At 34.7% G+C, this 18,154-nt stretch overlaps 1 protein-coding gene and 1 pseudogene across 1 annotated transcript; both read right to left on the reverse strand.

Moving 5' to 3' along the window:
- Positions 1–1,031: 1,031 nt before the first annotated feature.
- LOC149248263 (G2/mitotic-specific cyclin S13-7-like) lies at positions 1,032–4,150 on the reverse strand. The gene is made up of 6 exons (XM_089448609.1): positions 4,013–4,150; positions 2,745–2,861; positions 2,027–2,086; positions 1,834–1,932; positions 1,478–1,656; positions 1,032–1,188 (listed from the first exon to the last, which is right to left on the reverse strand). Exons 1-6 carry the CDS (start codon positions 4,148–4,150, stop codon positions 1,032–1,034), a joined length of 750 nt encoding a protein of 249 aa, XP_089304735.1.
- Positions 4,151–6,707: 2,557 nt separating this feature from the next.
- On the reverse strand, positions 6,708–15,403 carry LOC149248264 (DNA polymerase delta catalytic subunit-like; annotated as a pseudogene).
- Between the last annotated feature and the right edge of the window lie 2,751 nt (positions 15,404–18,154).

Consider the following 18,154-nt stretch of genomic DNA (forward strand, 5'->3'; position numbering starts at 1 on the left):
ACTACTACATGTAGGGGGGTTTTAAGACAATATTTAAGACAATATATGAGTTAATTGTCTTAACTTAAGACAAAAGAAACTTGTGTATTTTCTTAAATATTGTCTCTAAGTGCATGTCTCAAAATATGATGTCTCAAAAATTTGTCTCTATAAAGACAATATAGAACACATATTATTATTGTCTCTATAAAGACAAGAATTATTGTCTATTAAGAGACAATTTGATTTGTCTCTCTAGAGACAATTTCATTTGTCTCTTTAGAGACAATTACATTTTTGTCTTTTTAGAGACAATTCCATAATTCAAACTATTGTCTTTCTAGAGACAATATAAAATTTTATTTAAAAAAAAAAAAATGTCCATAATTCAAACTATTGTCTCTCTAGAGACAATATAAAAAATTATTTAAAAAGAAATAAATAAAATCATTTTGAATGTTCGTTGGTCATGCCTTCCATTATGTCTATCGATTCGAATAATTTTCTTAGCCTGAATAGAAGATTCTTCAACCACGCTTTTGTATTCTACTCTATAACCACGAGGCCTCTTGTTTTGGCCCCATTGTAGGAGAAGATCTCCTCGTTCTGCAACGCAATGCCTTGAGGGTTGGTTTTCTTGGCTAGTCTTTCTATCTTCACTCTTCTCACGGAACGGTTCCGGAATGGAGTTTACGTATTCGAGAGCTTTCTGGTGGTTCCCATTGTTGCTTGTCGATGACCCTCCTTTCGTCCTTACTGTCTTTCCTTCCAAAATGGTACTGGGATGGATCCCATTTAAAATCCTTTCATTCTCGAGGTTTTCTTCCTTCTTGCATAGTTTCACGTGTGTCTTTTCTGCATTACTCATCGACATAGAATCCGTGCTAGCCCCTTGATATCTGCATAGAGGAATCACAGGCGTAACATAAATTTTTGGCCACAGATTTAGTTTGCAGGTTGAACAGGACAAAATATATGCAACAAAGCTTCATTTTAGAACATATAGGCCACCTTCAATTAGACTCCAAAAGTAAATTTGGTGCACATATTCATCAGTTGTTGGAACTGCAATTGTCTTCAGCAGATAACTTGGCAGGGCTGAAAAAAGCAACATAGCCAAAAAATGGATCTGAATACTTCTTATGAACAGCTTTCAGCTTATTTCCTCCCGCATTTAGGTGAAAATCGACCATGAAATATGCACATTCCCTGGAACAATGCACATAAATGTTATTACCTCAATGTACAGAGTTAACAAAATGTGTGTACGCCTCCAGACACTTAGTATGTGCATTAGTATTAGATAAAGATTCAATTCAGACAGGGTGTTAGTAGCTGAGTTCCAACATATAGTTGATTAAGACACAATGTTCTGGCCGTAGCTGATCAACAATGCCTGCCTGTAATTGATGAAGAAATCTAAAATGTTCAGGAGTAGGATTTCTTTAGAAGGGTAAAATCACTAAAAGCATGATGCTTTAAAAATTTTAAGGCTTACTTCATGTCTACTTCAGAGTAGCCTGTATGAAGGGTAAGTGTTTTGTTCCAACATGGATCCTTCCTCAAAGTGCATTGAGCAGTGTAGACGACAGCAGCAGCAAGCATTGATGGACTGTACTTGCTCATTATGTACTGAAGCAAACACAGTTCAACCAAGAAGAATGCCAGATTTTCCATCTGAATAATAGATAGTACGACTTGTCAGTACAACAGGGTATTATTAGGAATACAATGAAGAAAAGTAATTTAAAACATGAATGCTAGATTTTATGAGGCATTTTCGAAAGTAGATTTGATCAATGCCACACAGGCTGCTTTCAACAATATAAAAAGTGGTGTCATTCAAAACTTTACCACTTTGTTGGAATCAACTGCCTTTAGAAACCTGAGGAGGAATACATATGGAGTGGGAACTGTAAGCTTGAAGTTCAGTTGCTTTAATATCATAGACTCCTGCGAAGAGTTATTATCAATTGATCAGTCAATCTGAATGTTTGGAGACTATGTTGCAATCAATGACAAAGAATTATCAGTTAGAGCTAATTACCATGGCCACTATCTGTTCTGACGTGCATTCATTTGGGAAGATGCGGATGAAGTCATTGACCTGTAGCCAAGTATAAACCAGCTCTTATCAATATTGTGTTACCTATTATAATATAATTTTTGTGATGATTCCAGCATAAAGCGTAATCTTTTGTAGGAGTAGATATTGCTGGTGTATGTACTTTTATACAACCAACAAAGTGTTCTTTTAATTAGATATATACACATCCTTTCTTACAGATGTCAGCAAGTCATCCTACCTGTGGAGGACAGACTTCTTCATATTTGCTAGCTATAAACATTGCAGCAATAGCAAGTAATGGCAAATTCTTCCTTGCAATACTCTAAATAGAAAGGTATCTGTCAATGATGTTCATAGTGAGATTCAACATCTCTGGCATTAATTCCAATTCCAGATGCACCTGAAAATTTTAAGATTTTGATGTCAGGCCTAAGAGATAGACCATATAAATCTCTTTTATATCTAAGTTTGACAGCAAATGGAAGTTGGAACTAGCATAGGAACAAATTTGTACCTCCACCAACCAATCAATCACGACTGCCCTCATCTTTGCATTGATTTTAACTTGGTTTCTCATATAATCTAGAGGTATGCAACTCACGTCCTGGGCATACATGAATGCCAAATTTTAGTTAAGGAAAATAAAACTTTACCTTCACCCTAACAAGAAACTGCAATCATTGACAGAGAAACATACCTCAATTGTCCTGTAGAATTTGTATATATCTTCAACATATTCAACAACTGCCAATTGGTTTTCAATGTTTCCATCATCAATGCTAGGAAGCACCTGATGGGAATCCCTGAATGCATCCTGAAATACATTCATCAAGATTATTAATCATTTTCTGCCGACTTACTACATAAATAAACACAACACTAACTTGAGGCTATCAAGATAACTAATCATTTTCATCCAACTTACAACATGACTAAACACAAAGCTATCTTAAGGGTTATAAAACTTGCTAGTAATTTGGAGTGGAAGGGGTTGGGCCAGAACTGCTACAAGTTCTGCCTCGTACCTGACAACATAAAAGATTGTAAGCCAAAGTTTCAATATTTTAGAAATGGAACAAATTATTTCAATAAAATTTAACAAGAAATAATAAGAAAATAACATTCTACTTACTGCACTAGTTGACAGGACAACTCAAATATTATGGCAGTGGTTTCGGAAGTGATATTAGAAGATTCTACAAAAAAATTGAAATAAAGGAAAACTTTTGAAGATAATTATCACCATGTCTTCTTCAATTACCACTCATCCATATCAGGTCCATAATGTCTTTCAATTTCACCAATTGATCTGAAATAAATTCCCTTCCCTTCATTTGCATCAAAAACATCCTTTCAAGGCAATAACCCCAAACTTCTCAGAAGTTTTATGCATCTGTTGTACCCTTTTCCATACTGAGATGCATCTTGCACTACAGAAGCATTTGACAATGATCGACATCTTAATAACCACTACTGTGTCTTGAACTTTGTAGTGAAATTCTTCCTGCTCAATGAGGATATTGAATTCAGGTACTAAAAATTAATTTAGATCCAATTGCCTAAAGGCTTTCCTATTTGATTTTATATTTCTTCTATGTGCTGAAATTATGTCCAATAAACTTTTAATTGAACTCCATGAAATTACTAAGGGTACTTATTTATGCCATTTTTTCATGGTTGTTAACTCTCTGTAGATGCCTTTTACAGCATCCCTGAAGCCCTTTTCCAACGCTGATATAGCCTACTACAGCCTACCCAACCTCTGTTTCTCACTGTTATTACCTATTACAAATCACCCAGCCTCTGTTTCTCATTGGTTAAGGTCTGTTACAAACTGCTCAACCTTTCTTTCTCCCTACCTGAGACTGTTCTAGGTTATCTGTCTGACTTCTATTTATTGCTAATCAAGGTCGATGACAAACTTCTCAAGCTTGTCATTGAAGAACCTGAATGCATAGTACATACCCATGTTGCTTGAGTGTTTGCAATTAACACCAGGGGCCTGTGGTCCTGTACAACCCTACTCACGCTTGTTGAGAGTTTCCTATTGTTGCCCAAGGCCTGTACAGTCCTTCCGACACCTCTAAAAGAGTTCCCAGACATTTTTTTCCTTATCTGTGAAATGTATGCAATTATTTTTCTTGTATATGACTTGTTACAGCCCTACCCACAACTTTGTATCACTGCCACAACTTCGTATCACTGCAATGAACAACTACCTCAAGAAGCCTGCATGTTGTTAATGTGATGTACACAAGCCCGAGGAAGTGTGTTTATTGTAGTACCTAAGCCCTGGTGCCATGATTGGTGTTGTTGTGGCAATTCTACAGCTCTTACTACACTTCTATAGTGATTTGTGGCTGAATAAATACTAATTTTTCCTAGAAAAATAGTAATAGTAATTTTATGTTGACCCATCAAATATTAAATCACAACATTAACTGACAAATAAAAATTCAAAACTAACTACAAACCAACTTCGGGATGTGATGTCTTCATCTTAGTGTTTGCTTGACTCTTCATTGTTGTACACATGCCAACCAATCCTTTGGTCATGCTACCCTTTCTCCAATATGTTGTAAATGCATAAAACAATCACAGAAAACTAAAAGCATCAACAATGAAACAGGGAATACCTAAAGACGAGACAGATTACCATTTTAAAAATTCATTATATCTATCCAAATCAAAGTGACTCTTCATATTTCCAAGTGACACTTCATATTCCACTAACCTAAGCCTAATCAAAAGCAACTTAAACTAATCTAACTCATTACATAACAACAAAGCTAAGTCACATGGTTTGGGTTCAAGTATGGGTTTGGAAATGATTAGGTTCAGTTCGAATTTGAATTTTTTGATGAGGTTTGGATGAGGTTCGCAATTATATATATATATATGTATATATATATATATATATATATATATATATATATATATATATATATATATGTATGTATGTATATATATGTATATGTATATGTATGTATATATATATATATATATATATATATACATATACATACATATACATATACATATACATATACATATACATATACATATACATATATACATATATACATATATATATATATATATATATATATATATATATATATATATATATATATATATATATATATACATATTAAGTTTAAAATGAAATATAGGATAAAATGTTAAGATATCAACATCAATAAACATACAAAATGCTCTCACAAACATGGAAATTGCAAGGATAGATTACAAGCTCTCATGACGTTATGAGTTTTAATCTATGGACTTGGTCAATGATCATGAGGTTTTATGAGGTTCGCCAAACCTCGAAAAAAATTAAAGTTTGCCAAACCTCAAAAAAAATTAAGGTTCGCCAAAATTCAAACCCCAAGGTTGAAGTTCAATGAATCTTGTGACATAGCAGCAAAGTACCATTGTGGTACCACGTACTTTATAAATGTGCGTGACTAAAGTACACCCTAAAGGCTATATGACCATCATGCAAACTTTATCATCTGTACTGAAAACAATTAGTCTAACCTTTCTTGGTCCACAAAATTCTTTCACCTTAAGGTTAATATAATTATAATTTCACACAACCCTAGTTGATTTATGCATGCCATTATGTAAAAAATGCAACAAGTTTGATTTCTCCTAAAGGTGTTAACCAAAATCCTGCTAATAAATGTGAATAGACAGCTTTGTAAAAGTTAAAATGGCACTATAGGTAAGGCCATGTTCTTGTGCACAAGAAGTTGAAAGTCAGAAAATGTATGCTTCAAGTAGCACACTTCATTAGAAAATGCCCAAAGAAATGAGTGGTAGCATGACTTTTGTTGAGCAGAGCATCACAAGGAACTTTATATCCAATATACCAGCCAGAAAAATATTGATATGCAAATCAATAGATGGTTGGTTCAGTTCTATTCATGATCATTGTGAATCGTGATTGCTAAGGCTGGTCATCTAAGCGTTCTAATTAGTATCATGAAGATGACATACGGGACTCTGAATTTGCTTTGAGGATGGGGAGAAATGTTCCAAGGGCCTTTCTAACATATACCCCTTAATTTTGTGGTATAATTTTCAAATCATCATCGGATTATTCATTTGACGGGTGCAATCATGCAATGACCAGTAAAGTTTTCAAATCAGCATAAATTGTTGAAAGAGGGAGAAATATGATGGCTTCTTTGTGCATAGTGCCTATCCTTTTGCGTCCTTCTCTGGCTCGATTTTGCTCTTGCCAATCTATCTGTGTATCCATCTCTATCTACCTATCCATCCATCCATCCATTCAACTATATGCATGTCTAGATATACATATGTAAGCCTACAGATCTATGTTTTATAGTGTGTGCTCTCCTCAAATTTGGGATATGCATGCACATTACATTTATAGGGTGTGCCTTGGGAAGTATGTATCCATTTTGACTTTTTCTCCATCTCATTTGCAAGGAGAAAAGATATATCGAACTGGTTAACATTAAATAACAAGGACTTGACAATTACTATACAATAAATAAACCATGCTCATCCTGATTCAGGGACCAAATAAATTCCCTGGTCCATTAAATCAGAGAAACATACACCAGAGAAAATTCAGGAAAACAAAAATATTCGATAATACAAAAAATTACAAGCTACACAGGCAGCATCCTCAAAACTGCCAGTGCTCTAGTTGCACCTCTGTTTCAGTTAGGTCTTTCTGAGCTTTCTTCCTACGATAAAATATTGGGCACTCATGACAGCAATAAGGATAGGAGATCAATGTAAGTATAAAAGAGATAGTAATTGTAAAAAAAAATAAAAAAAAAATCCTATTAATTAAAAACAAATACATGATCACACAAATGTTACAAAATACATCCATAATGTAAATTTAAATCATGTTATGAAAATGTAATACTTTAAATATAGCATTCAAAAACCTTGTGCAAAGAACATCTTGGTGCAGAGAGCCTTGGCACCGCTGACATTGTGTCCATAGTTTACCAAAGAGCATTTCTAATTCCCTCACTGACATTGATCAAATATTAATGTCATGTGATAGAAAATCTAGGTGAGAACAATAGACACAAGGCCTACTTTAAATTCTCCAAATAAAGAGTAATGGTATTAGAATACCAGCTTACCATTTGCAACTGTTTTTTGATACAATTTTGCTTCTCTTCGTTTTCAATATGAACAAAGTGTCTGATCTTCTTTGCTGAAATGGCAACATGAAATTAGGTAGCATCATGAATTTCCATATGAACCAACCTAACCAAACATTCTTATTATAAGAAAGCTAGACAATTTCTTACAAGGAAAGCAGGCATGGAATCATGCAACGTCATAGATTTTTCCACATCAAAAAGATGAACCCTAGTAGCTTTCTAAAGCGCCAAACTAAAATAATAGTTACTCTCAATTGTACACTACTATAAGCAAGGAAACCACATGCAGGACACCCTCTACTTGTATTAACTAAATACATGATAGGTGTTTTACAACCAATACAACTGAGTTGTTTCTTGTCAAATTTCATAATTCCACTATTTGAAGGAGTTGATATGGAAACTGCTCGTGTGTGACTACCATGAAGAATTTCCTTACTTGCATTCTTCAAAATGGGCTCAAATATTCTCAACAGCGGCTACAGAGCAAAAACAGGCACTAATAAAAAACACTTAGCTGGAAAGAATTACTATCTATCAAGATATATTTGAAACACTGGTGAAATTTTCAAAAAGAGCATAAACTGCAAGTGATGATGCTTTGGTCTTTCACCTTGCTCAGTTGATTCTCTAGATAATATTGTGGAACAATAGGGATGTTATTCGCCATTACGTAAATTGGATTCTCAGATTTCTCATATGCCTGAGCCCAAGTAAACACATTATTCATTATATCCATAATCCCTCTGTAAATTATGCCTCCAAATAAAAAATAACAAAATAATTAAAATAACCATTTTTTAGTGCAATATCAAGACTTATGCTAAGCACAGAAGGGGTTAATTATTACCTTGGCACCTTTTGCAGCCTTTATGATGACATATGGAATACGATCACCCACAGTTGGAGTAGTTGCAGCATCCCTCTGTAAACCAGGGGCAACTTGGCTTTAAAACACGACATCAATTTAAAAAATCCAACAACAGACTCATTGTCAATAAAAAACAAAATATTACAAGAGTCTTTAGATGCACTGCAGTAATAAAAATAGAGAGATAGGATTGAAATGGAACCAGAAGGCATTGCACCATTTATTATACTTGTTCTGAGAAGTTATTTCCAGTATTTACCTTTCGCATGCGCTCAGCTAGTTCCACGTGTGTTGCCTTGACTGCATAGTCATCTCCAGTCTTTGTCAAACCCTGACTCAACAAAGAGATTGTTAGCACAGGCAAACAACAATGCCCTTAAGAATATGCTGATAGCCTTGATAAAGGATATGACCTGCAAAAATCTGTTTCTGCAACAGCTAAACAGTAATCAATTTTTGTCAGGATGAGATTAGAAATGCAGATATATTATATATTGTCATGTTTTGATTCTCTTCAATTGTATAAGAGCCTCCCTTGACACTTCTTCCTCCCATTGCTAGCAGTAGATATTGACTGAATCCCTTCCAAGTAGAGAATGTAGGCAGAAGAAACATGACAGACTTAAAAAGGAAACTTCCATGGCCTGCCCCAACTAGGTATATAGTATATACTTCTAACACTTGAAACCAGGAATATGTAATAAGTGACTTGCTCGCAATGTAAATCTCCTCTTCCCCCTATCATATTTTCTCCATTTCAAAAGTAACAAATGGTCAAACAAATTTGGTCATAAACATGCAGAAGGGTTCATTGTTCTCACCTTAGTTATCACCAAAAGTGACAAATCCATTATGTTCATTAACAAGTCAGAAATAGTGTTATTGACATACTGCACTACACCAGGTATGTCACAATCAATGAGTATTTTGTGAAGGCACTCTGTAACCAAGTTCTTCACTAGCAGGCAATTGTCCCTTTGCACTGTTTCAATGCCTGTTGATATGGAATATTTAAAAGATCAGGAATATTTAATAATTAAAAAGGCATCAAATAAATTATTTTTCTAAGAGCATTTTGAGCCTTCACAAACACTAAAGCTTGTCTTTGAAACAAAAAGATCAGGTTTTTCACTTTTAGTATCCATTTTGTCATAAGCATCTGGCTTTGTCCACAACAACCCAGCATATCTTTTCTTGCTGATCAACAAGTATGGGTAGTATATTTTTTCAAATTCTAGTTTAATAGGCTGCATAAAAGCATATGTTAAATAATGCACTGATTAGATGCCAAAGGTGCACCAAACAAATGCAGATAAGCCACAGAAAATCATAACTGATCATCTTGTCATGTGCATATTTACAAAGATCTCATGGAAGTGGAATGTCAAAAGAAGATTAGTTTTAAAATTAAAGGTGATATTAAAACATTCATCCCTACAAAAACATCATTAACAACTCTAGAGGCTTCACGGATATTTAAAATTCTTGACACTGTACCTTTGTAAATGTACCACTAATATAATCTGAGGCTTCCCTCCCTAGCGTCATGGCCTCTTCTATATTTGGCACACCAAAATGTATCATAACTGAATCTGTATCTCCATATACAACCTAGATTCAAATATAAAAATATAATATCAAGCTTTACAGTAGAAATCTTGGTTAGGATGAGATCACCCATTATGATTGCAAGAACTTGGACTATCACCAATACAACAAGTGTACTTCCTGTCATTACTGATCCAGTTCAAAGGTTACAAATGCCTTTAGTTGCTAAATAATAGCCTACCTCAGCATTGTATTGTTAACCACCAACTATTGTGAACCTTTCTTCAACCTGCCTCTTTGTATGCTCTAACATTTGACGGCCTGACAGGTGGAAAAAAAATGAGATGATTAATGATATGAAATTTTAAAACAATACGTAAAATCAATATTGTTTGATGGAATAGAGAATGTGTCAAAAGATCAAACTGGACTTGTAATCAAAATATAATAAGAGGGCCTAAGCATACCATCTTAGTTGTACAAGTACACATGACTAATTAATGCAATTCAAGAACTCGATCTTATTTGTACAAGATTGTCAATTACAGTTCATACCCAAAACATTATGCCAGGAGGAAGAAAATAATTACATGGATATAATTGATGCCCAAAAATAATCAATTTGAATGGCTAATACATGCATATATAGAATAAGAGAGGACTGCAAGCATCTCTATCTTGTAAGTAAAAGAGGCACCAATAACATTACAACTAGGAAAAACAAGGGGAGAATCAAGGTGTCCATGGATTTAATGTTTTTTTCCATGGAAGAACTGTGAAATTACCATAGCTCGCCACACTCGACAAAATCTCCAAACATGGAAATTGACCAACAGTGGCACTAGTAAACCCATAAACTGAATTCGCACTGATCTACAAGTGCACACAGTCAAAACTATTTTATGTGTTTCACCAGCATACCTAGTTTTACTTTTATTCCATGTCCAAGCCATAATTAATACAGACTTGAAAAAGCTGTAATTACCTCCAAAGCCAATTGTTGGCCATCCAAGACAGCCTTTTCAAAAGGATCTTTAGCCTCCTAAACAAGATTATAGGAAGTTAAAAACTGAGATGCTAAGTGGAAAAAATACAAGCATGTAACATGAACATAGGAAGCACTTAGTTCACCACCTTTAGGTCTACCTTGGCTCTTTTCCTAGCAGCCAGTAACTCTTCTAGGATCTCTGGTAATATGCCCTAGGTAACAGGAAAAAGAGCATTCAATTTAGCATCATCGAAAATGGTCAGCATATGATGGTTAAAAAGTAAATAATGAAATAAGTATCAGCGATCGTCGTAAAAAGTCATCTATGAAAAATAAGCCCATCCTGATCCAGCTTCAAATAAATGCCAAAGCCTACATAGATTTGTGAGTTATAACAAATCACAAGCAAGGAGAAAGTGTATACCTTCTATAAAGTTGGCTTCACAAAAGTCTCACCCGATGGTGTTTTATTTACACACTCTGGCTGGAGATTAAATTTTGCAATGTCCTCTGACCTCACCAATGTTGAGAAGGATCAAAAGCCATTTTGTAATTGTTTTAGTTGAACGTACGAATATCTCAATCTTCCAATAATATAGCTTATATGGGGATGACTAAGGGGCAGGGCTACTTAACAAATGCCAGGCTTATTGGTCTCTGTATGCATTTCTCTTTTAGACCCAGTATAGATGTACAATTTTACTGACAGCTAAGACAATGAGAACGCTCAAGTGGCCTAATTATCATCATTCACAACTATCATGAAGGAGTAGGATGATAGGTTTTTATTTCATATATCAGATAAAAATTCAACCATCAAATTGGGAAGATCTTACGGAAGGAGTAGGATAAGGGATTTTTGTGAAAATTGGGTAAACATTCCATTTGCATCATGAAATAGCACATATCGAATTCACATGGTAAAGCATAATCCCAATATAGTAGCGTTTTCAAAATTGCATATCAAATTTATCATAATCAAACAAATAATAAAATTTAGGACCTGCAACGGTCTTAGTGATGCCCATAATCTGTAAGTACTCATAAATCCATGAGTACCAAGCACAAGAGGCTACTTTAGCCCAGAAAGGGACTTCTTCAACTTGCACACATGGGTATCCCATCCTAACAAAGATATTATATTTGAACCCAAGCTGAAACAAAACCATGAATCACGCTTCCTGCCACCTACATCTCTAGCCCTGTCAAAATCCACTAAATCATGCAGCAGCTCAAAGCACTATGCCAGTGTGCCCTTTAAGTACCTCGCATACCTCAGACCATCGAGCATATTTGCAGCAACCTCAGCTCAACCATATATTAGCAGCCAAGCTGGACAATAAATTGGTGTCTGAGCCCCCCTTGTTTGTGAGACAAGGGATCTCATGCACACAACAATTTGACTGCTAAATTCTACCAGCTATGTTAGGGAACCTATATACTTTTTGTACGCTAACAAATCAACCAGATTTGAATCTTAATCTACTGATAACTTCAAAATATGTATCATAAAAGTAGCCTACGGTTTATTTTCCATTATCCAAAACTTCTTCAGAATCTCAATTGCTTACTTACCCCTATTCGAGGACCACCTCACCTTAACTCAGCCAAACCTCCAAGACCAAGAAATAACACGAGGTGTATGTCCTTCATGTCAACTTCACTTGCCAGTTTCTTCTTGCACCATGGAATAGAGTTTTTTTAACTAACTTTTAGGACCAGGTCATCTACATACAACATAAATATAAGCATATCAAATTGATCATAATCAAACAAATAATACAAGTTAGGACCTACAACAGTCTTAGTGATGCCCATAATATGTAAGTACTTATCAAAAAAACAAAGTATCTTCAAAATGTTTTGTTGCACACATAATTAGTTTATGTTTGGACCCTCACAACCTAGTGTGCTCCTTAGAAGCTAGAGCGATGCACGTTCAATTTATTATAATTTAACACATATCAATCCTTTTTTTTCTCTTTTTGGGAGGCGCTACATTAATTGTGGGTGTGGAATGCTCATCACATTGAACACCCTCCTCATTATTTCTATCTCCCATTTGCTGAAATTCAACAATGGTTTCCTGCCAAGGTTTAGGAATGACTATTGGATGATTTTGTGCAACAAGCAAATCATCATGTGCTTGTATCTCCTCCCCATGCTCACTCCCAGATGTTTCACCTAATTCCTATACACAACACACTTTAACTTGTTATAATAACATTAAAACCTCCAATTGATTTATTGCATTATTCATATAATATTATAAACAACTAACCTCGAATCCATAGCCAGTAATTATTTTTTCCCCTCGATTTATCATGTGTTGGCGAAGACCTTGGGAACCATGTAATACATCATATTTTAGGTCTTCTTCTGAAGCTTCCTTTTGAAACTGGTGAACCTACATTAACAAAGATAATCATATCTATGAGGCAAAATAACTAATAAGATACAATTAACTCAATGTGACCATGGTTACTTTGCCTAAAATAGAAAATATAATAGATGGAAATATCACTTACCATACCACCACGAATACTATTATATCCACCAGAGCCTAATTTGTGAGATCCAATTTTTGACACCCTAGCTTGGGTTGCTTTTCTTGTATCTCGTAGGCATCTCTTAGCTCCTCGTTGTGCAGATAGTGTATAGTTTGGATTTCTGAGGACTTTCCTCTTAAACTTGGCATCTTTCATAAGTTCATCCCATGTCACTTGGTTTGTGATCCAAGCTCGACGTGGATACATCAAGTTTTTTGTCAACTTTGTCCTTAAATTGAACCTCTTTGAGCGCATGTATTTACTTGCAATCTGTAAAATAAGTTCCTTATCAAATCCAAGATTACCAAATGCTATTACTACATCTTTAAATAGTTCCTATTTTTTGGCATTGGCTTGTTTCCTCCAATCCATTTGGATGGTATTTCCAAATAATTGTTCTGCACGACGAAAAATAAAGTGATAAAATTTCAGCCCTGTTTCATCCTTCAAGACATTTCCTTCTGAAGTGAGCAAGATTGTAACTTCTTGCATTTCTTTTGTGGTCACTGATGATATTGTTGTAGTCTTGGGGATTGAGGAAGGTTTCCTTATAGATACATTAGGCACTGTGTCACTTACTTCCTACATTTACAATGAAATTGTGGAACTATTAAGAACCCAACCAAAATATGAAACTATTTTTCATATCTAAAATAATGATCCTAAACATAACAAATGAAATTATAAAAAAAATAAAATAATTTTACCTATTGATCTCTTGCAGGAGCTACACTCTCCAATAATGACATTTCCCATAACTGAATTTGTTCAATTATTTCTTGTCTGATTTGAACATTTGCAGGAATATCTGGTAGGAGCCTTAACATTCTTGTTTGTGAGTCTATAAGACTCCTCAAAGAAACTTGTTCTGGTCCTGGTGGGAGAATTCTAACTAGACCCACATTTGATGTAGAGGGCATGTTATGGGGTTCTGGTCTAGGTGTAGATGGCATAACATGACCCTCTATACCAACAAATTGTGTAAAGGGCATGTTATGGGGTTCTGGTCTAGGTGTAGATGGCAAAACATGACCCTCTATACCAACAGATTGTATACTTGTTGGAGTCACCCTAGAAACATCCTGCAAGGCACAAATATAAATAATAATATGGAATAACAGATGAATAATGTTGAAATATGTAACTAGCTTCGGTCTTCATAATGACATATCTAATCACAATTCTATGTAATTTATGTAAAAAAAGGAAAAAGAAGATTATTTTTGTTATGACTGAGGCATGGGTTTCATGAACACATGAAGAAGCAAGTCCCATTATAGAATGACAATATCTCAGAAGACTCATTAAAAGAAGGTCTTGAAGGTGGCAAATGATCAATGAAATTTATAGTAAAGTTGCAAATAATCATGGCAACCAAAATACTAATCAGTACAGATAGGTGTCCATGAAGTATGTATAATAATTTTGTTTTAAAGGGTCCATCATAAGATGTAGTAGGGTTGAATTTATAGGTTTATATTTTAAGAAATACCCTAGTATTTAGAAACCTTAATCTTAAGGTATTTGTTCCCTATGATTTGAAATCTAGGGCATGGGATAAACTCTAGAAGGACATAAAGGGAAAAGAGTATTATCTAAGGTTTGAATTTAAGAAACCCTAAAAAGGCCTCTTGATTACATAAAAACCCTAAAAAAGTAACTTGACATCATGTTTTGGAATAACATATTACTTGGGTTACTTGTTAAAATAGTATTGTATGTACAAGAAGAAAAAAACGGATGGGGTGATCCATTTGAAGGCATGATGTAGCTCTTCGTAACACCTCATAAATCATGGAGTCATTGTGAAAAAACTTTATTAAATATATGCCCTAGATTTCTCAACAAATAACATAATCAAACTCACATAAATAAATGGTTGAATCTTACATCTTGCATAACATTAGATGTATATGGGGGCATTAATGATCCCTGCATGCCAACATTGGTTGTATTGAGGGGCATAAATGAATCCTGCATGCCAAAAAAATGCATGCTTAGTAAAAATACAAATATTAATAAATATATATAGTGAAATAAGTTAACTAAATGCACAAAAATATTGATCAAGTTTTACCACTATCATTACCTTAGATGTTTTATAAGGTGTTATAGGGGTTGGAATGACTTTAGCGATTGCCTGCATTCCAGAAACATAAATTAGCATAATATAATAAGGAATATAAGATAATTGAACATATAAAGGACAATATTCAAGCTTACCTCATGCATCATCGACATAGCAGCGTCTTGCCCTCGTGCATTTGTTAACATTTCCATAAAAGTAGTGAATATCATTGAATCCCCCATAGTAGCATTGGTAACACCCATGGGTACATTCTTAAAAAAACACATAATAACATAAAAATAAGAAAACCTTGATCAAAAAACTGATAAGAAAATAGAATCGGTAACACCAAATATGTGTTGAGTGAGCATTGAAGATCTATCCAACACTTTGAGGAAATCTTATCAGAGTGTTCCAACAAGCATTTAAATAGTCACAAACAAACTTTTGAAGTATCATTTTAAAGTTATTTCTAAAAACAAATCCAACCTCTAACTAAATCAACAACATAAATAATACAAATACCAAAAGCAACATAAATACCTGGTCTACCATTTTGTATAGAATAATGTAAAAGAAATTTGTGAAGAAAAGTTTGTGGACACTAGTTAGGATCATTACATAAATAAATGTTGAAATATATGACAACACGTAAAACCATAAAATTATTCTATAATATGTTGGTTTAAACTTCTATGCATGTAATACTAATTTCATTGAGGAGTTCTCTGGATTATATTACAAAGGGTAATGCATTGTCTTAAATTGTTGTCGCATAATGCAAAGTAATCTCTGTAGAATATCTCCTTGCTGCCTATAAACATTACTTCACTATCTCATTGCAGCCACAATCAACCCCAAACTAGACCTTGCTTGCCTCAAAACCCCAGACCATACCTCAAGATGATTTTCTGCCACATAAAAACCTTAGGGGTGATTCGTTGCCACAAACAATCCCTTATAGGTGGTTCGCTGCCACAATTGATACCTCAGGGATGATCTGTTGTCATCAACAGTGCCTCAGAGGTATCTTTCTATCTTAGAATTGCTTCATAGACATATTGCTCCCATAGTGAAGCCTCAGTTCACCAAGTTGATGGACTTGAACCCATTGATTCACCAAGAACAGAGAAAACAGAGGTAACAGAGGTAAATAAAGTATATCCTTAGGCAAATGTCCTAGATTTCCTTTGCCCAGAGACAAACACAGTTTATCCTTAGGCAGAGGTCTTAGCTTTCCTTCGCCCAGAGACAAGGCCAATCGCTAAGCTAGCATTCCTTCTGGTTCTAGGGCCTGTAGCACCCCTTCCTTGATAGGTTGTTCTAAATTCCTCACCTATTTGCCTGGATCCATCCCAAAATATAGTTCCCGTAGTTGTGTTTGATTAATATCGAAATCCTACAGTTTCAAAGTCCCCAGTAGCCAATTGAGTTACAAATCCAATCCCAGACCGAGTTTACCGAGTGAAAGGGAAGAGGTGATAGCAGGAGTAGATTGAGATCTATTTCTTCATGCATCACACCCAGTATCCTTATTGAAATACCCGTTATCTTGCCCAACATCTCCTTGATTTCAATAGCCATAGCCTGCTGCTTTCATTCATGTGGTTCATACTACTAGCCTGTTCATACTTCTTGCACATGCTACCTGTTACAATTTGGGGTATATTAGAAAATGTTCCAACTTTTTGACCAGGGCACATGGAGCACATGGAGCATTTGAAGCATCCCAACCACCATCTCCCATTCCAATTCCAGAAACATATCCAAATACAATACCAGATGCTAGTGATTCATAACACGAACATGCACAAGTGTCTTCTACATCGCAGGTGTCAAGCAACATAGCTCCAGTTGTTATTCTATCGAATTTTCTCCCATTCAGGGTTTCAGCCTCTGTATCAAATAATGTTGTGTGTTTGTCAAGCTTTTCTGGCTCGAAATGATGTTGTTTTCTAAGCATCATTTTGGGCCAATTTCGACTGTTTTCTGGGTATAATTTTGGACCAATTTCGACTGTGTAAAGGTACACTATATAATATGTTAACTTTCATCATAACTTCAGAGAATTTTGATTTTTTGTCTTGTTATGACACTGTTAGATTATGCTATTCTTTTACTGTGCTTGATTATTATTAGTGTTGTGAACTTTCCTCCAAACTTCAGAGCATTTTGAGTTTATATGTCCTGTTATGAGAAGGCTAGAATATGCTATTATTTTACTATGTTTGGTTGTTATTAGTGCTTCAACTGATGATGGCAGGATTGTTGAAGGTGCTTCTTTTCCTCTTCCATCCATCTTTGCTTCTGCAAGCTCGGAGGCTAGGAAAGAATCTGGAACAGGCCATACCCTTTTTCTCTGCACCTGCCTTTGCATAATCAACTTTCATTCAGTATATTGACACATGATCTATATCTCCCAACGACCTATATCACCCAACCACTGGGACTGGTGACTAAGCAACTGGATCAATGGATTCTGGGTCGACAACCGGTTCAACGAATGCAACTCTTAGGTGAACTTCAATGGCATTTCAATGAGTGCTACTTCAATTACTTTGCTACTTCAATTGCTTTAGGTCATTGAATTTGAAGTAATTTAAGTATTTTTTTTTAGGGAATTGAATTTATACATATATATTTGTCTTTTCATGTCCTGAATACATGTAGATTCAATATTTGTGTTTTCTTCTTTAGGTCATTGAATTTGAAGTAATTCAACTATTTTCTTTTTCAGGGAACTGAATTTATAGAAATATATCTATCTTTTCATGTCCTAAATATATAGAAATGTAGATTCAATATTTGTTTTTTTAGGGTATAGAAATATATGATTCAATATTTATAAATTCAAAATTTTTCAAAGCAATTCATATAGATTCAATATCTGTACAAAAATCATGTGCCTCAAATTGATCTGTCCT

This window comes from Pinus tabuliformis, chromosome 7, assembly GCF_031772625.1.
Source record: "Pinus tabuliformis cultivar Carrire ecotype Pingquan chromosome 7, CPIR1, whole genome shotgun sequence".
Taxonomy (NCBI): Eukaryota; Viridiplantae; Streptophyta; class Pinopsida; order Pinales; family Pinaceae; genus Pinus; species Pinus tabuliformis.